The sequence below is a fragment of the Lampetra planeri genome, chromosome 7, assembly GCF_965212315.1.
Source record: "Lampetra planeri chromosome 7, kcLamPlan1.2.h2, whole genome shotgun sequence".
In the NCBI taxonomy this organism is placed as follows: Eukaryota; Metazoa; Chordata; class Hyperoartia; order Petromyzontiformes; family Petromyzontidae; genus Lampetra; species Lampetra planeri.
The window spans coordinates 526736-552939 of NC_136113.1; the positions used below are offsets into that span (position 1 = coordinate 526736).

Below are 26204 nucleotides of genomic sequence, written 5' to 3' on the forward strand. Positions count from 1 at the left end.
TGTTAATGAACTGTGAATAACCCAGCCAATAATATAGATATCCACTGTAATTTATATGACTACATTATCGACACATTTATACTTACACGATTTAACTAAAAAACCCGCTATTAATTCACCTTCACTGGTTTCCGCTCAAATTCAGGATTGTATTCAAGGTCCTCACATTCGAGGCCCTGAATGATCGCGCACCTCCACATATTTGGGAGTTGCTGCATGCGTCCCTACGTTCCAGCAATAACTCTGAGGTCGGTGGACTTGGATCTCTTCTGTATCCCCAGATTGATCCTCAAGTCCATGGGCGATCTGGCCTCCACTTCTGTGGCACATGCAGATTGTGGAACTCTCTGCCGAAGGCTGTCAGAGAATTCGGTTCGGTCGGGATCTTTACATCTTGCCTAAACACATTTATCTTTCAGAAGTCATTTGCTATTTTAACTCAGCCCCCCCCACCCCCATTTATGAGAATTGGCTCGAGATTTTATGAAAGGCGCTACATTAGCTGTAATTATTTCAACCGAATGATTTTCAGGATACATCTCTTGGTCATGCCTTATTACACATGGCCCTCCCCATTTGAAGTCGGAATTTACACTCTTGTATTGTCGAGTAAACATGAACACTTTCGGGTGAACGTTGGCATGTGGTTGGACCAACGTTGGCCCAACCGCAAGAGGGTGCGCAAACAGTCTTCGTGGGCTCATGTACAGGCGATACATTATACGAGCAAATGTAATCAATAATACGCCTTTAATTACATGTATTTTAACGTCTGTTCACACGTGCAAACAGTGTCATTAATACTTTCTTTCCTGTAATTCTAAATGCATATACTGTATTGGTTATGCGGAATGATATTCGACATTTTATATTATTGTATTACTGATTTATGTTTAAGATACGGCTCTTTAGTTTTGGAACGCGTGCACAATTCAAACATTAAAATCAATAATGTGATATCATCAAATATAATTGCGTCATCATAAACAACAACAATAAACCCCCATTATTGGCTCGGGTCATGCGAATACATGTGACGGGGTGTGTATTTGTCATCACGGGTTTTCTTCGGTAGATTTAAGTATTTTGTTCCATGAGCTATAGCAGCGACCAATAAGACTCCCCCCCAACCACCGGAAGCGAATGGACTCGCCCGCCTGCCCTGTGGAGCTGCTGTCCGCGGTGCTGAACCAGGTCCACTGCCCCCAGACACTGCAGCCGTTTACTGTCCGCAGCCTTCTGCTGCTGCCCACTGCTGCTCATTACACGCTCGCCCATTGTGCTGGGCTTTTCTTTGTCCACGGCCATCCCGGCGCAGTGGAAGTGTTATGCCCGAGCCTGCCCATCCCGCCGAGTGAATGCATCCCTCGGCCGCCGGCAAGGGAAACAAAAAGAGGAAGGGGCCGCACCGGCCGAGCCGAACCGGGGCCACCGGGGCCACCGGGGGGAGCACGGGCAGCAGTGGTGGAGGAGGAGGTGGAAGCGTCGGGAGCGGCTCCAAGCCTGACAGGGTGTCCCTGCACAAGCGCAACCTCCACAACTTCTCGTACCCGCTGCTCGCTGTGTTCGGAGTGCTCAGGTTTCTCGCCTTCCATTTGTGGCTGCTCATCGCCTACGTGTGCGAGCGCCTGGGCGACCTGCACGCACGGCGTGCCGAGCCGCAACCCGAAGGGCAGGCGGAGCAGGGGCAGGCAGAGGAAGGGCAGGCCCATGATGGGCAGAGGGAGCAGCGCCAGCAGGGGCAGGGGCCCGAAGACGCCACCCAGTGCCTGCATGCCCACCACAAAAACGCGTTCGAGTGCATCTCGGCTGCGCTCAAGATTGACGAGGAAGACAAAGGTGGGTCGCAGTGGGTCATGAAGTCGTGTGGCCGAGCGGCAGCAGGGATGGGCATGGTTTGATATCCCTCAGCATGGGTGCGAAGAGAACAAGCTTGTGGTTAAACCATGTTTGAGTTAATTTGATTTGTAACAGGCATGATCCCAGCCAGTTGTCCGGTTATTTTACAAGGGGGATCCGTGGTGCGTGAGCACAATAGCAACAAAAATAAAATAAAAATACAGTAGCAATATTGCCGGGAACAAGTACAGGGGTCCAAAAGGAATATTGCACATCGAGATTTGGCGGGTTGAAGCACAGCGTTAGGTATTGGTGTACGTGTCTGGCGGTTCGTGTGATCGTGCTGTACATTGAGTTTCTAATTCGTGGAAGGTGTTGGGTATTGTGAAAATAGGCCGAGTCAGGTGGTGGACATTGTGTGACTGTGAGGCATTGTGGATAAGTGAGGTGTCTAATTTCTGCGGTTCGGTGATAGCGTGGTTCAATCTGTGATTTTGGGGATCAGTTGAAATGTTCAGTTATTGAAGTGAGGTGGGAGTGGTGCAGAGGTTGAGACTCGCTATAAAATATGGTGGGTGTGCATTTTGATGATGAACGATGATGGGTGTTCCCATATGTGTTCCTGGGTAGCCCATTACGTAACCTGCATACTGTGCGCGTTGCTGTGGCAGTGTTTCCTTAAGATGAAACAGCCCTCGAGGAATGAGTTGATTCAGCGAAATTGAACTAGGCACTTAAACCCCGAGCCCTGTTAATTGTTTTTCATTTCATGTGTTCTGGACACTCTCAGAATGCACTTGCATTGTGCGTCGTAAATAGATACCGATTATAACGTATTTGCAGAGATAGCAATCAAGATTGTGCGAGCAGTGTCATGAGAAAGAGTAGGTGCTGAGTGTCTGAAATTGTGTACTGAGCTACATGAGCAGAATAGCCCTCGATGTCTGATTGCTCAATTGCACCGATACACATTTAGTTGGGGGGTTACATCTGTTTGGGCAGGTAAAGACAATAATCCACATGAGCGAACCGACATTTAACAAATTCCCCACATCTTGGTGTGTAGATCAGTGGATTGCGAGTGTTGCATTTTAAGCAAGAAGTTTACAGTTATGTTTACATTCATATCATAATCCAGATGTCAAGATTAGGTCACATTGCAAAGCAACCGCTCTGGATTCCACGTCTGCTCCACCACAGCACGTCCCTGAGGATGATGATGACCCAAAGAACTACACCACGTCACTCCCGAAAATATTTCTCTGACCCAACCACCCACCATATAGCGCATCATTTTACGTTGTGTTTTTTACTGAAGTTGGTTATGCCACCATTGTGTTATTAAAGTTGCGATAATTAATCTTAGATAAATTAAGTGAAAATTTACATTTTACGTGATGAATACACTGAAGTTGTTGACCTACGACAGATGATATCTTGATTTCATCTCAGGTGATTTAATCTCAACTTTGGTTAATCACAGGTGACTGAATGCATGTATGTTGAACTTATTTCGCACCATGTGTAGCCAACCCTGCTAATCGGAGGTGTGGAAATGGATTTAAGCAGTGTAGGCTTGTTATTAACAATATATTAGACTGTATTGCATCTTAAGCATACAGTAGCGAGTAGACATAAACACGTGTAAAACTGAAATTGACTCTGACAACGACCACTTAGGTAAAATGGACTACCAGATGACCTCACACTGTGACACCATGTTGGAGTGTATCTCGAGCACGTGATGGCAGAATAACACCCCACACTGGTTCACATGCTGGGCACTCCACTGCATCATTACTCTCAATCGGCCATGCCAGTGTCTTGACAGCAGAACCTAATTTAAACTGAATAAAAGGTGATGTATATCTGTACATAAAATTGACAGCCCTTTGTCAATCCACTGCTGGATGGAGATCACGTGACACCGTTCAGTCATGGAGTTTTTCTGAATATACTTCACCATTCCTGTCAGTGGCAGTTGGTGAAGGGACAGGTGTCAGCCTAGAGTCAGTTCAGATATCACTCGCCGCTCATGCTAGCCATGACCAGGAATCCAACTCCGGTTGTCATTGTCATAGCACAATGTGCTAATCACCTGCTGTTGTGAATGTGTGCTGGGGAGTGTTAGTGTGGTTTGCTGCTGCCTGAATTCCCTCCTGGACATCTAAAAAATACAGATCTCATGATTGCCCACATTCATATGCTGAAACTCCACTATCATCCATTTGTTTCACGGCCCCTAAGGGCACAGAATTGCAGTGTGACGGTCTACTTTACATGTCTGTTTTATACAGTTTTAATGCTGCATCCTATTTTTCAGGAAACCCTGCAGGGCTGAGACTCATTATCGTGACCCTCTTGTGCGTCAGCCTGTGAATGGTTTCCTAATCAGTGCAATGCAGGGTTTATTACATTTGGATACAAATCCTGTGAAGAACATTATACTGTGATGCTATTGCATATTCTTATTAGACGAATTGTCTTCAGTCCTGGAGTATTCCAAATTAAGCATTTTCCCGTAGCCTTTGATGCCTTGCCTGAGATTGTATCAGCCGTTATCCAAGAGAACTTGTTTTAATCCCAGATGACTGCATGGATATGAATGCAGGATTTCTCCAGCACTGGCATTATAGTGCAATCTTGCATGTTCAATTTCTCTTCCTGATAATCTGTCTACGCGTTTTTACATGCACGTTTTTGTTATCTCGTCTCCGCCTATCAATCTATTCTTTACACTCCTCCTGTGAGCTAACTTTTACTAACATTCCATTCCTGTCTTCTGTCTGGCCACATTATCTCAATGGTCCACTTTTATCCATAACTTCCCATTCTTTATGCATTTTCTATGTCAAAATGTAATTTTCTTGCCAATTCCCTCTTCTCTGCCCATTATCCCCATGCTCCGTTATTGCCATGCCATGCTGACCTCCCTTACCTTGTTGTAATTGGGCCAGGCCGTAAGGAGGAGGCAGTGGAGTGGTATAGGAGAGGCATCTCCCAGCTGGAGCAGGGAATCCGCATCTCCATCGAGGGGGAAGGTACGTTGAGCAATGTAAAGGTTGGGCTTTAGCCAGGAAGGGTACTCAAGACCAGTTCTAGGCCCCGAGGCTGCTTTAAAGACACCTGCTCTGCTCTTGACCTCGACCGTGGTCTCGGGGATGTGGCCTGTGGTGTCCTTGGTCTGAGAACTTTGAGGACGTAGGTATTTCAAACTGGCCACGTGCACTTTCTCAAAGTGAAAACTTTGGTAGTATTTCTAAATATTGACTGGTTGATAATGTGGGACCTTTCAGGCCAGTATCAAAATATAACAATAGTTTTTACCCTTTCTGACAACAAGACAGGTGTTAAGATCTTAAACACAGTTTTCAATTAGGCCATGAACAAGGCGGTCTCTGGTGTGGACCAATCAGTTTCAAAGACAATGCATACATTACCAGAGCATGTTTTTGTTTGCATGTTCACTACAAGTATGTGTGGTTAATGCAGACATGATTCCTTGCAAAAGGTTTCTGTTTGTTGTTTTAACACCTGTTTCATCGCCAGAAAGAGTAAAATATATTCTTATATGGTTGATATGATTGAATCTGTCACCTTTTTGTGCAAAGCAAAGCGCTCGCAGTGGATTTTGTAAGCCATGGTTTTCAGCTCCTAAAAGGGACGCAGAATATATTGTGAATAAAATATGTTGCGTCTTAATTTCATATAACCTTCAGGTATTGCATATTTTGTAATCGAGCAGTATCCATGTATAGTTTCATATAAGCATAGCTGGCTAAAACTAAGGGTGTGTGTTTGACCAAAGGAAGGCAAAGATAAGGAATTACCAACGAAAAAACATTTCACAATGATGATCTTGTCTCAGGATACCACTTTTCCCTGTGAATAGCCACAACAATATCAACTCATCCAGAGGTAATTAAAATCCCTGAAGGTGATAATTTGTATACAACAATCGAGTCCCATTCCAGAAGAGAGCGTGGTTCAACTTGGCACCTCTTGTCACGCATATGTATTCCTTCTACTTTGCATTTTTTATGTATTTATATGACAAAACATATATTTGTATTGTTTAAATGTCAGAGCATCTGAAGATGCTGCACAATAACATTTAGATAGACTGTACTACATTCTAGACAGAAAGTGGCATAGTTATGTTCTTGCCCATCAACCGTGACTCAGAGAAGAATGTCATTGTATTGTACTTATGATCTTCCTATTTACCTGGCTTCCTGCGACCATATTCATAAGACAGGTAACATTTTAACTTGCATTCTCTGATAAGAAGCATTACCTTTGTCACTTAGAGATGCTAGCGGATTGATTTATAAGACACGGACAAAACTCCGTGTGGCCGTTCGCTCGTGCTAGAATCGGTGTGCCACGTGCACATTGCTCAACAAAGGGCACCGCAGGGACCTTTGATGCTGGCTCTGAGCCTCCCACAAAGCTGATGTTTCATACGAGGCGAGGATAGTTCCGCCGCAGCACAGCACACTCAGCATTCATTTATCCATTCTGGGAAGAAGGCCTCCCCAAAGATGTCATCACTTCTCACGGTTTTGCAAAGGAATAATCCACCTACAGTAGGGACTCCACGCGAGTTGATTTTGTCGCTCCATCTCTCCTAAAGGAACGATCGCTGCTCACTAAAAACGCCACCCTCTACCATTTGATTCTCTGCAGTAAATACATATTCTAAGATGATGCCGAGGATGATGAAATTGCAGGTCTCCAGAATCCTTGCTGTTGTAGGAATAACACAGAACTATATTCGTGGATCTTGAAATACCGTATTCCGCTGTCTTATGACCAATTATTTGAGGACACATATTAACATGCACTGATGTACAGTGTACGGTAATGAATGTGCAGCGCAGGGTGACGTAATCTCAGGTCTGTGGAACCCCTTGGGAGTGATGTGGGGGAGGGCTGTGTGCGCTGCCGTGGCCAGGGCGGTGGTGGCTCCCAAGCCTTTGGCTTCAGTCCGCTTGCCTTGGATCTCTGAAGACATAAATCTGCCCTGGGGGGTCGCCACGGGGTTTTTTGTGGCTGTCTCAGCTGGGAAGGCTGCAGCTCAATTAAGAATTTTTACAGAATTGTACGACACTCAGTAATTTGCATGAATTTGTTAGTGTCCGTTACTTTTAGATGATTTGTTTTAAGATGTTCACAGCGCCTGCCTACCCCAGTAGTAATTATTTTCCGTAATTTGAACAATCTGGATGTAAACGTTTTCCATAGCTTTCTAGCTCATTTATTATTTATTTTGCTTCCATTATTTACGCGTTGTTGCTTTAGACGTTTAAATGTTTTGATCTGCATCACACGCAATTTAAGTGTCTATTCACGGAATTTGACATTTTTGCCTTTGCGATTTGATGTTTTTTGCTTTTGTTTGCGTCTGTAACCTCGGTTTCTGTTGAAAGAGACTTCCACTCTCAATGAGCTCTTAACCAGTCACAGTGGTTCTGCCCGGACGGAGCTGGCCCGGTAGGTCAGAGGTCATAGCGCTTGGCGACCGCCACTGAGATCCTCGCTTCAAATCTACGCAACCACTTTAGATTCAATTCCTGATTTGTCTTTAATGCCGGCAGCTTTCCCCTCTGGGCTGCACGTTTGGCAAGGGGGGGGGGGGGGGGGCGCTCTTGCCCTGTCGAGTCTTTGGGGCTGCAAGTTTGAAACCATATGCACAGCCTCTCCCGGCCCCAGGTGTTGCCATGCCGAGTTAATTATGAGCAAATGAATTACTTTAATGGGTAATATATAATTCATTTCCGCAGCCAATGAGAATTTCCAGGCAAGACCCCGTGTGTTGCGGCTGCCCTGTTTGGCCCCAGGCGAGGTGGCAGCTGCTTCAACATCTCATGCTGCTGTTCCACGTTTTAATGAGAAAAGTACATCCGCTCTACCCACAGATAATAAGTAAATCAACTTTCTCTTCCACATCTCCAAGTACAAATTTAATATTCAGCCTGTTGTTCTTCGAGGCTTATGTTTACCGTTATCCATCCGCTAAAACTGACTCCGCTGATGCGACACCTAAGGTGGAAACTCGTCCATTTGTTCGCTTGAACAAGGGCTTCTAGAAGGCCATTAATCTAATAGCCGATGTTGTATTGTGTGGATACAATATGGAGCATAGCATAGTACAACAGAGTTAGGGCATGTTGATTCAGAGATGTATTTATTCTATTACTCAGAATTCTCCTATAACAGCGAGTGTTTTTTTAATGTTGTCTTTGGCGCCGACACGACCTCATGTTAAAAGGGTGCATATTACAAATAGATGCGGAACATACACACGTTGTGTCACGCCACCATATGTGGTCTAAACAAAGTGTTATATTGCTCTCCGATGTGTTTTCAGGTTTTACCGCATATTTTTCTGCACCGTGACCTTTTCGTGTTGCACCGCGCATTGTTCAGTGCAATCTGATAAGACAACGCAGCAGCAGAGGCCTTGGAGTATACCTGTGGCTAAGCACCCGTTATCAATGGGAAAGCTTTTCATGGGGCGCCAAATCCATGTGGGGATCAGCTAGTCTGTGATGCTTCACAGAATATATCCCCAAATCTCAGTTGTCTCATCACAGATAAGGTTATTGGTATTTATTTCCTTTGGGGTAAAATCCCCTTGCTGTTGGGTGTGACACAAGTGTCACATCAGCCTTATTATAGTATTTAGTTTATAGTATTTAGTGTGGGGCACACTTTAATGAAACATACCCTAGTTAACATTGACTCATGGTGATGAGCACCTGAAGCGTTGTGGAAACATCACTAGTGAGACAAAGACGGCCGGGCATGGTCAGGGCCGGATTAAGGCGTGGGGACTTTGGGGCTGCAGCCCAGGGGCCTCCGCCAGCTGGAGGGGGCCTCCAGAGATGAAGTGAAAAGTTATTTTACTTGTGAATGCTGAATTTTATTTGTTGTTAGCCTTGTAAAAATAAATTAGATTTTTCTTTAACTTTGTTTTCCTTTTGAAAATATTACTGGGGGCCTCACAGTACCTGTAGCCCAGGGGCCTACAAAATCTTAATCTGGCCCTGGTTGTGGTGTTGGCCACCCAACCCCTCGTGAGCCATGCCGGCCTTCATATGCGTTCGCTAACAGCACTTGTCCCAAAAATCCGTGAAAGGCTACACAGAGGATCTTTGTCATTTTTGTTGTTGTCTTCGTGTGCACGTATGAAGATGTGTAAATGTTGCGATCACCGTGTGTGAGCGCAGGAGAGCAGATAGACAGAGCGCGGCGTTTGCAGGCGAAAATGAAAACGAACCTGGTGATGGCAAAAGACCGCCTGGAACTTCTCGGTGAGCACCGCATTCCACCACCACCACCTCACTGGCACACCATTGTGTGCCAGCTACTCCGTACAAACTGCACCGTAACCAATGTGAGCATTTTGAAGCCAGATGGGGCACATTGTTTCCTACGTCGAAGACCTGAGGGGAAAATGGACGGAATTATTTAAAATGCAAATCAGAATAAAAATGGGGCTTTATGTTGTCAATGATGTAGTTGTGTAGAGAACGGGATAAAATGGCAGAAACGAATAACTGCGATGAGGAATTTAATTGTAATTGACATAACATCGAGACCACAATTTCTGTTATAATTTAGTAAGCTACACATGAAATTAGCCTTTTATAGGTAAACGTTATGAGTAAGCAGAGGCGGTGCCTTAGTAAACTTTGACATTCACCTTAATGCATATTCATTCAACACGCAGAGTGAAAAACACTAGAAGAATATTTTCCCTGAAACCTTCAGCATAGGTATGCCCTGATGCCTATTCATGAAAAAAATCCTTCATAAATGTGATTTAAAAAAACCTATACATACAGTGTCAGAGGCTGAGATAATAGGGACCTGCACTGTATAAAGTAACACCTCTTGAAGCTGGACTGAAGGAAACCAGAATTGGAGGTTAAGCCAGTAAGCTACCGGAATAAATAGAATTGACAAAAGTAAAACACAACATTCTCACTGGATCACAGTGCACTAATGAAGCTGGAATTTGGTGAACCCGTGTTGCCCTTTGACATCTCGGGTAATCCATGTGCTCTGTCAGTGCTCTTTCTCTCTCTGTTAGCACTCTCTCTCTGTTAGCCATGGCCAGGAATACAACTCAGGCCACCAGGCGCATTAACCACTGCACGACTTAGCATGATACACACCTTACTGTGCATGTGTGCGTGCTCTCTCCGTATGGTGCTGCGTAGAGGTGGGAAGCCTGCCCAGACGCAGGGATCCGCTCACCCACAAGAGCCAGTCCCTGCCACGTTGGGGCCCCGGGAATTCTAGCAGTCTTCGGACCCACGCGCATCATCACCACTGCGTCCAGCCTACTGGCAGCAACCACCAGCGCCACAGGAGCGCCGGAGGGGGTCTCAACCTGACCGGCCTACCGCGGCCTGTTGGGTCCTCTTTCCCACTCTCCCTTCCCTCCGGGGCTACCTCATCGGCAGCAGCGGCGGCAGCAGCAGCAGCAGCAGCAGCGGCGACAGTGAATCCACTGCCCAGGCAGGGCTCGCCACCCAGCCCCGCATCTGGGCTGTACCGCCAACTGAGCCAGCCAGCCCTTTCAGCCACCACCAAGGTCAGAGCTCTGAACTCTGAACCACCTGGCCACCACCGTAAATGAATGTACTGAATGCATGCAGCTGCAGCTTTTGTAGAATGATCTACAACATAGACATTGGCTGCTGCTCTCATCGCATTAATGCAAGCGGCTGACACAATTAGTTCCCCTTTTTTATATAAAAAAATATATAATATATTTTAAAGTAATATAAATAAAAAATAATCAACCCGCATATGCTTAATAACAGAAATCTGACTTATTGTTGAAAATGAATATTACGGTTTCTATCACTATCCACTCTTGGTGGTGTTGCTCCACAGCACCATCTTACGTGTGACACGCTACTCCAGTGCTGCAGATGGGTATCTACGTGTGTTCGCATAGAACTCTATACACGGGTGTCTGTAAGCAGCCCTGGGCATGTAATTAAGTGTCCATCTCCACATGCCTCGTCGTTGTGGGCAGTGGCATAGCATCATTAGGGGGCTTTTGTGACCGGACCCCAAGAGTGAACAAATACAAATTACAGAGCTGCTCACGATAAAGATGATAAACTACGTAATTATATCATATTTTTAATCGGCGACTGTGTGGTAGCCCCTGGTAAACGTGCGTGTGTGTGTGTGAGAGATTGTGAAAGACTGCTGCTGTTGCTCTTTGGTTCTTTCGGTAAAGTCACCTAAAAATCAAATCAAATAATAATAGAATACGACGTTTCGGTTGCAACACAAGCAGCCATCATCAGGTAAGAATGAATGATAAAACACAGACATGGAAACAGCATAGGCAGACACACATGCAGAGACACACCGAGCGAGACACACACCAAGACAAAGAAAACTGCTGCTGCTGTTGGGCCAACTCCTACCACCTGCTGTGAAGCGGTTACGCTAAAGAATCCTAGAGCAGACAGGCAGACCTTCCTCCAGCATGCACTTGAGTCGGTTTCCACTGCCCAGTGTAGGGGACGTGGTGCCGTGCGTAGCCAACCATGCTAATGGCAGTTGTGGAGGAAGGACAACAAACGCAACACAAAAAGCAGTTCTAAAGAAATTAGTTTTCAATATCGATTATTTAAAAGTGCATAGCTCAAGTGGCTTGCGAATATCGAAAGGAAGAGCATTCCGGGCGACCGCAGAAGCGCATCCAAAAAGTGCGCGATGCAGTGACCGTCTTTGTTCGATGGCCAGCCAAATGCCGCTGCAAGGATGGATCTGAGTTCGCGTGATGGTTTATGCTCCCTGACGAGATCAGCGAGCTATTGCGGTTCGTTTGTGGTAAGCGCTTTGATTTTAATGAGTGCGACCTCATGATGTATTGGTTTGGCAACCAGAAGTCTGGACCCCCTCATCACTGCTGTGCCCGACTTCGCACGTGGAGAGTGGCGGCGGTTAGAGCGCTTCGCCACGAACCCGGCGACCCGAGTTGGATTCCCGCTCACGGCCAACACCAGTGACGATTATCTGAACCGGTCCTGGGCCTCCTCTAGGTCGACTCAGCCCCACATGAGTACCTGGTGGTGTGTGCAATTATCGCCACGAGGGAGACAAAGGCGACCAGGCGTGGTGCTGGCCACCCACCCCCTCGTGTGCTCTGCTGGCCTTCATAGGTGCTGCTCACTAATAGCACTTGCCCCTGCAGTTTGTTGAGGTGACACGGGGGGTCTTTGTCTTTGTGCACGTGCAGGCTGCTGGGGTGAAGGGTTCGTCTCGGCCCAGCAGCCGGGGCAGCACGCCGCTCTCTTCCCCCTCGCGCAAAATGGAACTCAAGAACCTGCGCAACGTGGACAGCAAACTGGCCAGCCTCATCCTCAATGAGATCGTGGACAGGTCTGCGAAAAAACGAGCCATGCATCGGCGCTCTGCGTCGAGTCCTGTGTGTGTCGAATCTTCCCAGGACTTTAAAAGTCCCAGTTTGTAGCAGTTGTGAAACAATACGCCATTCAAAATAATGTATTTTGATGTAAATAGGTTTTACCCTTTTTTCTGGCAACAAAACAGGTGTTAAGATGTTAAAACACCAAACTGAATTTTTTTACAAGGAATGATGTCTGCATTAACCACAATACTTGTGGTCAGAATGCAAACAAAAAACATACTCTGATAATATCTGCATTGTGTTTGAAACTGATTGGTCCACACCAGAGACAGCTTTCTTTCGAGCCTCGTCTCAAACGGTGTTGGCGTCCTCTGGTCTAACAACGTTTGAGGCTAGGTTAGAAAGAAAGCTGTCTCTGGTGTGGACCAATCAGTTTCAAACACAATGCATATATTATCAGAGTATGTTTTTTGTTTGCATTCTGACCACAAGCATTGTGGTTAGTGCAGACATGATTCCTTGTAAAAGGTTTCAGTTTGGTGTTTTAACATCTTAACGCCTGTTTTGTTGCCATAAAAAAGGGGAAACCCTATTCTCATATTTTGGTACTGGCAAAGGAGGTCCCATGATGTATTTGGATGTAACTCTCCACTCTTTCAGTAATGTGAAACATTCTTATTCCAGTAATATGTCTAAGCTGCTTATATATATGTGTGTATAGATATACATTAACTCCTCGTTATTCGTGAGGGATACGTTCCGGAGATGCTCGTGGATAGCAAATGTTGCTGATAATAATATTGTCCTAAATATATACATACGCTTTTAAATACATAAACAATATCTCATAACTTTCTCGCATCACTTTCTTTCTCATCACTTTATCTCGCATCGCATTCTCTCTCAACCCTTTATCTCGTCACTTTTCTTTCTCTCCATCTCTCGATGCATTAGTCGTGTAGAGCTCCAGATGCGATTCGCAGATAACAAGTTGGTGAACAACGAGGGCATCCTGTACACCTCAGAGGTGGCCGGCTCTCGTCGAGCGCTGCGTGTCTCGTGCCGTGTGCATCATCAGTGCTGCGTGTCTCGTGCCGTGTGCAACATCAGTGCTGCGTGTCTCGTGCCGTGTGCATCATCAGTGCTGCGTGTCTCGTGCCGTGTGCATCATCAGTGCTGCGTGTCTGGTGTCGTGTGCATCATCAGTGCTGCGTGTCTCGTGCCGTGTGCATCATCAGGGCTGCGTGTCTCGTGCCATGTGCAACATCAGTGCTGCGTGTCTCGTGCCGTGTGCAACATCAGTGCTGCGTGTCTCGTGCCGTGTGCATCATCAGTGCTGCGTGTCTCGTGCCATGTGCAGCATCAGTGCTGCGTGTCTCGTGCCGTGTGCAGCATCAGTGCTGCGTGTCTCGTGCCGTGTGCAACATCAGTGCTGCGTGTCTCGTGCCGTGTGCAACATCAGTGCTGCGTGTCTCGTGCCGTGTGCAACATCAGTGCTGCGTTTCTCGTGCCGTGTGCATCATCAGTGCTGCGTGTCTCGTGCCGTGTGCATCATCAGCGCTGCGTGTCTCGTGCCGTGTGCATCATCAGCGCTGGGTGTCTCTGTGCTGCAGTGTCCTCTCGGTGCAGTGGGACGACATCGCGGGGCAGGAGCTGGCCAAGCAGGCTCTGCAAGAGATCGTCATCCTGCCCTCGCTACGGCCAGAGGTGCGCTCACCTCGTCCGTCGCTTGCTGCTCATATATACGAAGACAACGCGCTGACCATGACAACACCGTGTTGCAGTGTATATGTGCAAGCGCCCTTGCAGTGCAATGAACTTACAATCACTGATGCTCCCAATCCGGAAGAACTCATTGGGCCAAATTCACATGCGGCTATGATCACACCACTCTCTCACACACCGTGCCGACCTTCATAGGTGCTTGCTAACAGCACTGGCCCCAACAGCCTGTGTAGATTACACGGGGGATCTTTGTACAATAGTACGTGTAGGCATTCATGAATATAAATTTGTGTGTTGATGTGCATGGTGAGTGCATGCACGCACAACATGTTGGACTTATTATTTGTTTCTTTCGGTTAAGTCACGTCTAAAGACGTCACGTCTAAAGACGTGACTTAACCGAAAGAAACAAATAATTCACGTCTAAAGACGTGACTTAACCGAAAGAAACAAATAATAATTCCTGCAGTCACGAAAGTTCTAAAAATTAAGATTGAACATGTTGGATGTTTAGCGTATTGCGTAGGTGTAATTGTGAATGTGCGCATATGCAGCGTGCGCTGTCTTTGGATGTTGTGCACGCACCCTCGTGCGCGTGTTTCAGCTCTTCACAGGGCTCCGCGCACCGGCCAAAGGCCTCCTGCTCTTTGGCCCACCAGGAAACGGCAAGACGATGCTGGTGAGCCGTGTCGCATCCACACCGCTCTCAGGTGTTGTGCTTCTTTCTTCAGGACATCACGTCAGAGCTCTATTCTTGCGGAACTCACTCTTGGGGTGCGCTGTTTTTTCCTCAGGCAAAAGCTGTGGCCAGCGAGTCGAGCGCCACCTTCTTCAATATAAGCGCGGCCAGTCTCACCTCCAAATATGTGAGTCACCGCTAAAAAAACGACTTCCCAAGCACCTGACAACTTTGCTCAATTCTACAAACGTGTTAACTCTCACCTGTTAACATCTTTGATGGCACTGTTGGTTTGTTGCTGACCATTTAAGCTTTTCTGGGCCATGTACATTCCACATTTCTATGGTCAGGACCATTTTCTCAGTAGGATGAACCCTGGTGCCTTCTAAAAAAAGTGTAACTTTTTTGCATGATATGATGTTTACTTTATGTTATACTCTTGAATGAATATATTGTGTAGTCCAACACATTACGTTTTTCTTGTATATTACATTTTCATTAAATATGCGCACTGGGAAGTGAGCTTGTAGATCTTCTTTGGTTTTTTCGGTAAAGTCACATTGATAGAAAAAATAACAATAAAATAATTAAAAAAGTGAATAAAAATATCACGACGTTTCGATCGCAACACAAGCGGTCGTCATCAGGAACAGGGAGGTTAGCCTCTGAGGGCAAGCTGTTGATAAAGGTTTAGAGATGGGCGGGGCAGCTAATGTTAATGTAGGAGAGGGCTCCAACGCCGGCAGCTTTTGGAATTAGTGATGAATCATTTCGTGTGATCTTTAATCTGGAATTGAACATCAATTCAGAGATAGATACAGTAATGGTGAGGCAAGCCCACACATTGTGAGTGGCAAAGAATGATTGACCATCGTATCTTATCCTCCTCCTTGAGCTCTCCAATGTCCTGCTGTACAAACATCACTCTTTGAGTGCAGGGCCATATTCTCGTTGTCTCCTCACGCGTGTCCAGGTGGGAGAGGGCGAGAAGCTGGTGCGAGCCTTGTTTTCTGTGGCGAGGGAGCTGCAGCCTTCGATCATATTCATAGGTCCCGCACCCCTGATCCACGACAATACTGCAGCACACATCACATGCCACGTTATACTGCACAGTTTCCACCCCATTCTGCATCCTCACCACTCACTCACCACGTAGAATGATCCCTCTTTCATTTTGTTCAACTGGCTCGGTGCCTGAGCAAGAAATCATCACGGCGAATGCCATCGATGCCACCATATCCCATCAACGTTTCCTTCTTTCTGTCGCAAAGTCGAAACCCGGGATGCGAATGACATGCGTCCGTTACGATTCGCTATTCGTCATTGTGCGTTGCCATGATTGTATATGCCCAGTTGTTCCGTGGCCCAGTCCAACCCTCTAAATTTCCTGAGATTTTATTTGGCAATGGCTTGAGTTCGTACGTGTATGCTTATATATGTGTATTTCTATTGGCATGTGCGTGCAACCACGCAGATGAGGTGGACAGTGTACTGTGTGAGCGGCGGGAGGGCGAGCATGAGGCGAGCCGGCGTCTCAAGACGGAGTTCCTTGTGGAGTTTGATGGGGTATGGCTTCCGGCATGAAATCAGCACCCACATGCTCATCCGGCTGGCTGCCAGTGGCACAGCGTTGACTCAAATTGGAAGGACGCGAATTCAAACTCCCACTTGGGGGTCAACACAGCTTGTCATCTCCCTGGGGTCAGTACAATAATAATAATCATTGAGGTGGCTGCGTGGCTCACAGATCAGAGTGCTGAGCTGGCACTGTTGATTTCTCAGGTGTAGCGAGGTGATGGTCTCAGCCCAGTCACCAATGACCACGCACAACCCCCCCCCCCCATCATATTGACTTTGGATCTGCACTTAACCGAAAGAAAAGAAATAACTTTATCGGTACCGAGGCTCTCACAAGGCTATGCGGGAGGGCGTGTGGCATAGTTTGGCGTTAGCTATTGTAGAGTGCGGTCGTGTCACTAGAGTTCTTTGCGGTGAGTACGACGTCTTTGAAAACAACGGTGCTATGCCTCTCTAAATAAAATTAACGCTGAACCGCTTGCACGTTCCGATATTCAGCGGTGAACGGGACCCACCCTGCAACTTACAGTCGTCTTGGAACGGGAAATGGTTAATTCGAGTAAAATTCCAGCTCTGAAAATAATATATATCAATTTAACGCTTTCGTGACTGCAGGGATTCATCTTCTTGGTTCTTTCGGTAAAGTCACGTAGAAGGGAAGTAATAAAATAATAAAAATAAAACACAATAAAATAATTCTCACGACGTTTCGGCCACAACGCAAGCAGCCGTCCTCAGGTGAAAACCAGGTCCGTCGAGGCGACAGAGTCTGAATGAAACAGCACACGAGCTTGGAGCATATATATAAGCTGGGTGCCTTGACAAAGGAATTTGCATATCAAGAGGAATTTAGCATATTTATGGGAAATGCAGGAATGTGATTAGTACTACATATGCATGTGCATTATGCAGGATTAACAGCATCAAAGGGAGCTGCAGTTGCTTCTGCTGCTGCAGTTGCTGCTGCTGCTGCAGTTGCTGCTGCTGCAGTTGCTGCTGCTGCTGCTGCTGCTGCAGTTGCTGCCTTATCCATTTTAATATAACACTATGTATTATTCTGGTGGGTGGGTAGAATAATACATAGTGTTATATTAAAATGGATAAGGGAGCAACTGCAGCAGCAGCAGCAACTGCAGCAGCAGCAGCAACTGCAGCAGCAGCAACTGCAGCAGCAGCAGCAGCAACTGCAGCAGCAGCAACTGCAGCAGCAGCAGCAGCAACTGCAGCAACAGCAACTGTAGCAGCAGCAGCAACTGCAGCAGCAGCAACTGCAGCAGCAGCAACTGCAGCAGCAGCAACTGCAGCAGCAGCAACTGCAGCAGCAGCAACTGCAGCAGCAGCAACTGCAGCAGCAGCAACTGCAGTTCCCTTTGATGCTGTTAATCCTGCATAATGCACATGCATATGTAGTACTAATCACATTCCTGCATTTCCCATAAATATGCTAAATTCCTCTTGATATGCAAATTCCTTTGTCAAGGCACCCAGCTTATATATATGCTCCAAGCTCGTGTGCTGTTTCATTCAGACTCTGTCACCTCGACGGACCTGGTTTTCACCTGAGGACGGCTGCTTGCGTTGTGGCCGAAACGTCGTGAGAATTATTTTATTGTGTTTTATTTGTATTATTTTATTACTTCCCTTCTACGTGACTTTACTGAAAGAACCAAGAAGATAATATATATCAGTCAATTTGACTATCATGCGCAGAACATGCATCCTATGTGGTGGTTGTCACAGTTGTTATTTTGTGTTTTTAGGTGCAGTCTTCTGGGGAAGACCGCGTGCTGGTCATGGGAGCTACAAACCGGCCCCAAGAGCTGGATGAGGCTGTGCTCCGGTACGTGGTGGCCGTGGTGGTGGAGTGGCTCGGTGGAGCGATGTCAATGCGTCGAGCACAGCCTGCTGAGATTGTGGGTTTAAAATGTGGGTTTTAGCCATTTGCGATTATTCCGGGTTCTCAAGAATATCAAGTTAACGGTCTCAGCCTGGTCGTTAGCAAAATCCGTGACGATTTTAAATGAGATTTTCAAATAGCAAATTGATACTTTGAGGACTAAAGCCAGGAGTGAAAGTGCAACATGCTTGGTAGGGCGCTGGAGAGATTGGCCAGTGCTTGAAGGGGTTGTGGGAAGCGAGGTTACGTGACGGGTATTGCCTGTGTCCTGTGTCCCATGGCTCTTCCTTGGATAGCCGCTTCTCCAAGAGGATCTACGTCTCCTTGCCCGAGGAGGAGGTACCCACGGCTATCGCAGTCTCTCTGTCCTTCTCTGGCTCCCTTACAGTCTCAATTTGATGTCTCATTTCACTCATCGTGCATATCCTATTTTCCCCTACCTCCACAATCATCTTGCTCTTAATGTATCACTGTCTTCGATGTTTGCTGTGCTTTGGACTTCAGTATCCTGGGCTCTGTTTTTCCGTCGGCTGTATGAACTTGTTGACTACTCCCACGTTTGAAAACATGCACGGTAACTGGGCGTCGCCTGTTTAAAGCTCTGATGGAACATCTTTTCCTGTTTTGGCACTGTTAAACGTGTTAGTGTGTGTACACTGTGGTGTACATAAGCCACGTGAATTCTGCAGATCCTTTATCCGTTAAAGTATTTGGTTCGTGTACTATAATGCGTGTTTCAGAACGAATTAACTCACTGCTATGAGTATCTGTGAATTACAGTTGTCTATTAAGAACATTGAGAGCAAGCCACAATAGTGATAGGGATGTCATCGGAATGAAATCAGAGACATAAAATTGTCCTGGTGCTCGTCCCTGTTCGCAGATCTGGGCCAGCAGCAGAAATTCCAAATTCCTACATCAGAGGGCAGTCCATCCACAGGATGAGCGTTGTTCAGTTCTCACAGCGGTAACAATTTAATCAGCCTCAGAAAGGATGGTGACCTGAATTGACTCCTGGAAGTGTCACCGAGTCTTGGAGATATTATTTTTTATTGAAGGAGGGTCACGCTTGAGTCGTGTGGGAGGGAACCAGAGCCCACGCGTGGAGAAGGAGACTTTGCGCGAAACCGCGCACGGATTCTTGAGAGTGTCCCTCTCGTGCCGCCCGCGGCAATCGCGGCGCGTTCCCTCCTCGCGTGTCGACGCCTCGCGATCTCCACTCACAATTCGTGCAACGCGATCCGCGCTCGACGCTGCGTCCATTTGCCACGCCGCTCGCCTAACCCGGTGGTTCTCAACCCCATTTGGTTACTGTATGTACCCCTCTTGTTGAATTTTGTTTCAACTGAGTACCCACTTGGCTGACCCGAACTTGGTCTTGAGAAATAAATGTATGAAAAATTAACGTCAATATTTTAACCAATTGTCAATTTTGTGAGGTATCCTAACTAGTTAAGTAACTGCAAGTGAATAAAAAAACTAATTCAACGGACGCTCTCGCTGGTTACTCTTGAAAATGGCATTGCTTACGATCAATAAGTTTAGAAAGGTATTTTATATCATTCTACTAGGTTACCATATGAATTTAAATGTTATCGTAGTTATTTTATATTGGCAGATTCATGCATGATTTTTCACCATTGACTCTCACGTATGATATCTAATTTCACACATTTAATAAATCACCTCACGTAGCCCCTGGGACATTGCCACGTACCCCCAGGGGTCCGCGTACCCCCGAGTGAGAACCGCTGCTCTAACACGTGCCGCTGTGACAGACGCGCCTCAAGCTGCTCACGCGCCTGCTGGGGAAGCACGGCAACCCGCTCAGCCACGCGGACCGGGCACACCTGGCTCGGTGAGTGGAGCGGTGAGGGGAGCGGTGAGGGGAGCGGTGAGGGAAGCGGTGAGTGGAGCGGTGAGTGGAGCGGTGAGGGGAGCGGTGAGGGGAGCAGTGAGCAGAGCAATATCTCTCTCCCCTTTCTCTCAAAATGACTCACCAGCTAGGGTTGCCACCTCCGACGTCCCAAAATGCCGGGGATATTCTCACGGGGAAGGGCAAATATCTCACAATACTGGGAGAGCGCAGAATGACTTTATCTGCAAAGGCATTTTCTTGAGCGGTGCTTGTTACGCCAATGGCAAAAAATAACGTCTTAAAGTCCCGGAAAGACTTACAGATTCCCCAGTATGATAGCAAGAAAACCAGGACGAGTTGCAACCCTACCCTCAGCCCGTCACGCCCATACAGGGCACAAACAAACCGAGTTGCGTTCCCAGCCATGCGCATCAGCACACATGGTATCTGAATCTGTATTGGGCCTCACCTGAAATGACTACTTAGTCATAATTAGTCGTGTTAAGTGCTCGCTCACATTACTTGCCCCTACAGTGTAGAAGGATAAATATTGGAAAATACATTATATTGTAAGGGGTAGAGATGAAATGAGGAGGCTTTCACCAGCAGTCGATAGATGATGGCTGCTAATAATGATGATGGTGGTATGTGCATTTCCCTGTGTATATGTATTGCATGTATTGTGTGCTTTGTGAATGCACACGATCGTGTCTGCAGCATCACAGAAGGATACTCTGGGAGTGACCTCACAGCGCTTGCTAAAGACGCAGCCTTGGGCCCCATTCGTGGTAAGAAATCCATTTGAATGATGTAACCAAAATAGAGTTCATGGTACTGCACACGAGAATACTGAATAGGCTCTTTTGTGGTACCTAGTGTTTGCCAGCACCATGTGCTGATATATTTTAATCTATGAATCAATGTGCGTGTGTTTGTGCATGTGGAGAGTGATGGTGCAGTGGTTTTTTGCAATGCACTATGAAATTGGTGACCTGAATTCAATTCCTAGCCACAGCCAACATCAACGACGAGTAATATCTGAACCAGTTCTGGGCCTCCTTGAGGTGAACTTGGCCTTAAATGAGTAACTTGGTGTGATGCAAAAACATCAACATTGGGGAGACAAAAGCAGTCGGGGGCATTGCTTTCCTGGCTCTATCAGCAGCACTTGCCCTAACAGTCTACGTTGGCTATACCGGGGATCTTTGTCTCTTGTGCACGTGGATATGACTGCACGCAAATATGAATATGGCTGTGCATGATGCGCATACTCGCCGTTGTTGCATGCCCGCGTTTGTTTTTGAAATCTACCCCTGCAGAACTGGACCCAGAGCAGGTGAAAAACATGTCAGCAAATGAGGTATGCTCATAATGCGCACTACTCCCTACTCTACTGCGTTGCCAACTATACCCAGTCCACTGTTGTAGTGATCTATCCAGCGATCTGGGAAAACCCACTGCTGAAACATTACTTTCTCCACAGGGTGCTTTACTCGCGATGATCCCTTTCCTAGTTCCGAGATGTCTGCAAGTTGCAGGGTGAGGGTCCCGTTCACCTCTGAATCTTGGAACACGCAAGCAGCTCGGTGCTAATTTTATTTAGAGAGGCGTAATATCGCCGATGTTTTTAAAGTTGTTGTCCTCACCGCAGAGAACTGTAGCGACACGACCGCAGTCTATGATAGCAGGCGTCAAACTGTGCCACACGCCCTGCCGCGTGGCCTTGTGGGAGCCTCAGTACCGATAAAGTCGTTTTATTTTATTTTTTCTTCTGGTTTCGTTTTGATGTACGTGTACATCATCGCGACGGAATCGTAAGAAAAACTGATGACCTACACTGTGTTCGTCATCAGTACATGTACGTCATCGGAAGGGGAAAGGGTTGAGAGGTCGTCATGTCACATATCCCATGATTTGCCTCCAGATCTTGTCCCTTGGCCACTGACTTCTGGGCGCCACTCCAAGTAGATGACCTTCATGCTTGAGACCTATACTCTCTCCCAAAAATTTCACAGGGTGTGAATAAGGCCCACAACCAAACCACTGCCATCAATTTAGTTTTAGGGTCACTCATAATAAGGATTCAGTGTCCAGCCTCAAGACCTAACACTCTGAAAGCGACAATACCAAGATCCTAACAACCCTGCATCATTCACATTCTTCATGCTCATGCCACACAATGACATGAGCGCTCTGTTACTATGAGAGAGGTAAAGGTACAAGTCCTGCAGCAGATCAATTTAACACTGACAACTAATGGTACATTCATCACTGTGTACAGTACAATTCGCTGTCAGTACTACATTGCTCTGCTGTTGTCATATTGTTTTAATAACCGGATAATAATGTGTGTCTATCAATGTTGTGATTTCAAATTGTGGCACGAAGGGTTAAATTTTTTCTCCCCCATCATTCGTGAATTTTGTTGAAGTTATCGTGTAACATCAACGGTTCATAATGATTGTGCGTGCCTAGGTGAGAAACATCCGAACATCAGACTTTGAAGACTCGCTTAAGAAGATCAAGCGCAGTGTGAACATAGTCACTCTGGAAGGCTACATGAAGTGGAACAGCGATTACGGAGACACGGCCGCTGTGGCCTGATTGCTCGTGATGCCACACGAGGCAATGCACAGAGCGAAGGTGTTCGCGTTTGTGCTGTGTAGCTCTCTGACGGATTTTCAGGTTTCACCGCCTTTTATTCCGCGTGATCTTCGACTCTGGCTATGTCTGATGAAGCTACCAGCACATGGAGCGAAACGTCAGACATCGTTGCCGAACAACACGCGATACGACCCGAAAACGCAAAGCTAAGGCAGTACGCAACTCACAGAGCATTACATGACGATACCATGCCTGAGCATGACCTCACATCACACCTCATACCACAGTAAAACATTCCATGGTAGGGACCACTTTATACACTCACGTTACGAATATTTACCTAGCCAGGCTTGCCAGGTTGTGGAGAAGGAAATCTCATGTAAGTGCTGTTAAAAATAACTTAACGAAAATATAAAAATAATCTACTCTGGCTACGACTAACTTTGTTTGATATGTAGTGTAGTTTTTGATACTTTTAGGGTATGATGAACATTTTGCCATTGTTCTATTGAGCAAGCAGATGCTCTGACTTTTATCAGCTGAGACTATACATCTGGCAACAGACAAATTCAACTATAGATAAAAAAAACATTTAAGAGCTTCGAATTCAAATAGAAATAGTTACAAAAATATAAATCAAATGTGTAATGAAAATCTATTCATGATGTCAATGTAGACCGGGCAATGTCAACATTTTAAATATTTGCCAGATACAGTACAACTTCTTGAAGCCTGACTAATTTGAAGGAGAGCCTTTCCCGTTACCGGGGTTGTCAAGCCCACTGCAAATAACACATAGTTAGTAACGTTCAAGTCCTCTGCTTGTAATTAAGACCCAACTCTTTTAATTAACATATATTGAGTGAATAACTGATTAGTCGATATTTCCAATGTAATTTTTATTGTTGAATAACGCTTACAGAATCACTCCTTGTAGAGTTTAATCAGTCACCATCAACGTGAAGCCGATGTGGAAGACTGGCGATTAATCCCAAGAAACGGCGGTTGATTCTTAATGAGCTTGAAGAGGTGTTTTTGTTTGTTGTAAATATGTGTAAAGTAAAAACTATAACAACGCAAACGAGAGAGCGAGAGAAACCCCAAGCAAAGCACGTGAATTATCGAGGCATCCGAGAGCACGCGCTACCGAAGATTCTCTATAATGTATTTAGCCTTCGAATTGCTCATGCACACCCATTGTATTTACTGCTTTGCAATGGCTGACGATAGCATGTTACACTTCCCAATCTAAATAAGTGCATGTAGAATTGACCACGTAAGATTAGCACACATGCCTTATCCGACTTTTCGCTAATTAACCTGCGATCAAACGGTGTTCCGGTCTGAGTTTTACGTTGCATTTTTACAATATTTTTCTCGGTACCCTCTCTGACTTACCCCGAATTGCGGCCTACCTGGTCCAGCTTCATGAGGTTTTACTGTATTTAAAGGTACCTTACTACAAGGTGCGTTTTCCAACTTTGTCAGTCAAACCGGCAACTCTTTTTCCTGCTCTGAAGGGCTGGTCCAAAACAATTAGTTTACTATATTTTTGTGGAATAAGATCAGTGTTAATTTAAGAATGTGGTTACTCCATATGTCATTCCTCGTGCTTGTACACTGCTCACAATGCAGTCCCATATATTTATTGGCGTTTCGTTTTGCGAAGTTGTGTTTTCATTGCAGTAGCGGTATGTACTGAGGCTTAAAAACATCTTATCTAAAAGATAGGCAGCTCAATTTCAGGATTCATGCAACCTGTGGCCTGGTGTCCTCTTAGCAGATGGTATCTGTGGGACATATCCAGATATTTAAACGAGGGCATTTTGCTTTGGTAATTTCAGTGTCAGACACATTTTTTGCAATTTCCAACTTTAAATGTACCAGTTTGTTAATGTTACCTAAGCACAACAATATTTTTGCTTGTAACTAAGTTTCAAGAGGTCAGGTTCAATGGCTATACAATGGGAACACCCATGGTTCGATCCTAGTGAATCAGAAACAAGGGGTATTATTATTATATATAAAGAGACAAACATTTTGGTGAGTGAACAGAGGGTGGAGACATTGATTTTTAATACTTTTCTGATGTACTTAGAAACTTAAGAAAATTAAAATGTCATTCACGAAGCCTCTTCAATATACCAAAATGGCAAATGCACTTATCAAACTGCTTTCGAGGTTTGATATGTTGTTTTTTAAACTGTGTTCTTTTGAGTCTCACGAGCAAACACAATTGAATCCTTTAAATGAACATTACTGACAACGCAATCGTGGGTGATTACTTACTCAGCAGTGAGGCACTCAATCTTAAGTCTGCATTCCATGAATATCGACGTAAGGGTTCACCCCAACACGTGGTTACGTACGTTTCATACAGTTACAGACAACAGCGGGCAGCACTTTCAATCCAGCAGTGCATTTTTTGGCATGGATAATTTCTTCCGTTCCCAAGCTAATGTGCATATCTTGTGGTTAAAACGTTCCTCAGCAAACACATCAATATATGAATTTGATCAACATGGCTGTGAAATGACCACGCGCGATGCAATGTAGCACGGGATATGCTGCTTGGCATCATTGACGATCACTTCGTATCACGGATGTCTTCCTGATAACCAGTGCCTAATCAATGGCAATATAATCACACTGGGTACATTATCCCACACTGACTTATATTGCTCTTCGTTAATTCATGCTGTCCCTGTGATTTTCTACACAGCTACTGGTTCCTCTTTTTATTGTTTGCAAAGTGTCACAATTCCATACCTGCCAACCCCTTATCAGTGCCTACCTTATTACAGACCAATTCAAATCTTATGTGTCTACTTTAATCCTACAAAGTCCCATCACAAGGGAGAAACACAAACACATAGATTTTTGTTATTGCCCTATTTAAATTGGCTGTACACCGTATGGACCTGAAAATGTAATTTCCCTGGACAACAATACGGTTAAACCGTATGGGTTGACACGGTATGAATTTCACTCAACTTTTCTACAGCGTTCAGTTAAGAAAAAAGCTCCCTCCCCCCGATTCATGTACAGATTGGTTTCGCACTACTTCTGGAATGGAGCCAAATGATGGAATATGCTAGAAGAGCAATTCCTCAAACAATGCACGTCGAGTTTTTGGCTACAATCCGCAGGGTGGAAGGGGCGTCACGCGCCATTCGTACCAGACCCGGCCGCCTGCCGTGGGAGTGCCGCGTAGCTGGCTCGCCCTGCTGACGACGGGCCGAGCTGGCCAATCGGGCTGACCGTGACATCACAATGAGGTGGAATGACAAGAGTCTAAACATTTGTATGATTTGGGGCCAAAGTGTCGTCCTGCTTTAATGAACAGTGCGATGGCATTCATCACTGGTGGCTCCGAGCCTTTGGTATAAATTCAACATTGTCATCGTTTGGGACAATTTTTTGTATACATTGGATTCCCACTGTTGACTTCTCTCAAAGCTGTACGACGTACTTTTTTGTTGACCCTGAAGGGATGATGGTTTGAGTTCATCGCGAAGTAGGATTTCAACTTGCAACATTCTCATTGTGAGTAAATCTCTCTTAACTATAACGCCAATCGCGATGTTGTGAGACTGTAATGTCTACTTCTGTC

General features: G+C 45.8%; 1 protein-coding gene across 1 annotated transcript; it reads left to right on the forward strand.

The window, feature by feature from the left end:
• Positions 1 to 1211: 1211 nt before the first annotated feature.
• On the forward strand, positions 1212 to 24975 carry LOC144719704 (spastin-like). Its single transcript, XM_078595842.1, has 16 exons — positions 1212 to 1839; positions 4797 to 4880; positions 9075 to 9158; positions 10071 to 10447; positions 12119 to 12261; positions 13864 to 13957; positions 14580 to 14654; positions 14770 to 14841; positions 15628 to 15703; positions 16129 to 16220; positions 17993 to 18072; positions 18426 to 18468; positions 19908 to 19987; positions 20705 to 20775; positions 21307 to 21347; positions 22463 to 24975. Exons 1-16 carry the CDS (start codon positions 1359 to 1361, stop codon positions 22589 to 22591), a joined length of 2022 nt encoding a protein of 673 aa, XP_078451968.1. The 5' UTR covers positions 1212 to 1358; the 3' UTR covers positions 22592 to 24975.
• The last annotated feature ends 1229 nt before the right edge of the window (positions 24976 to 26204 follow it).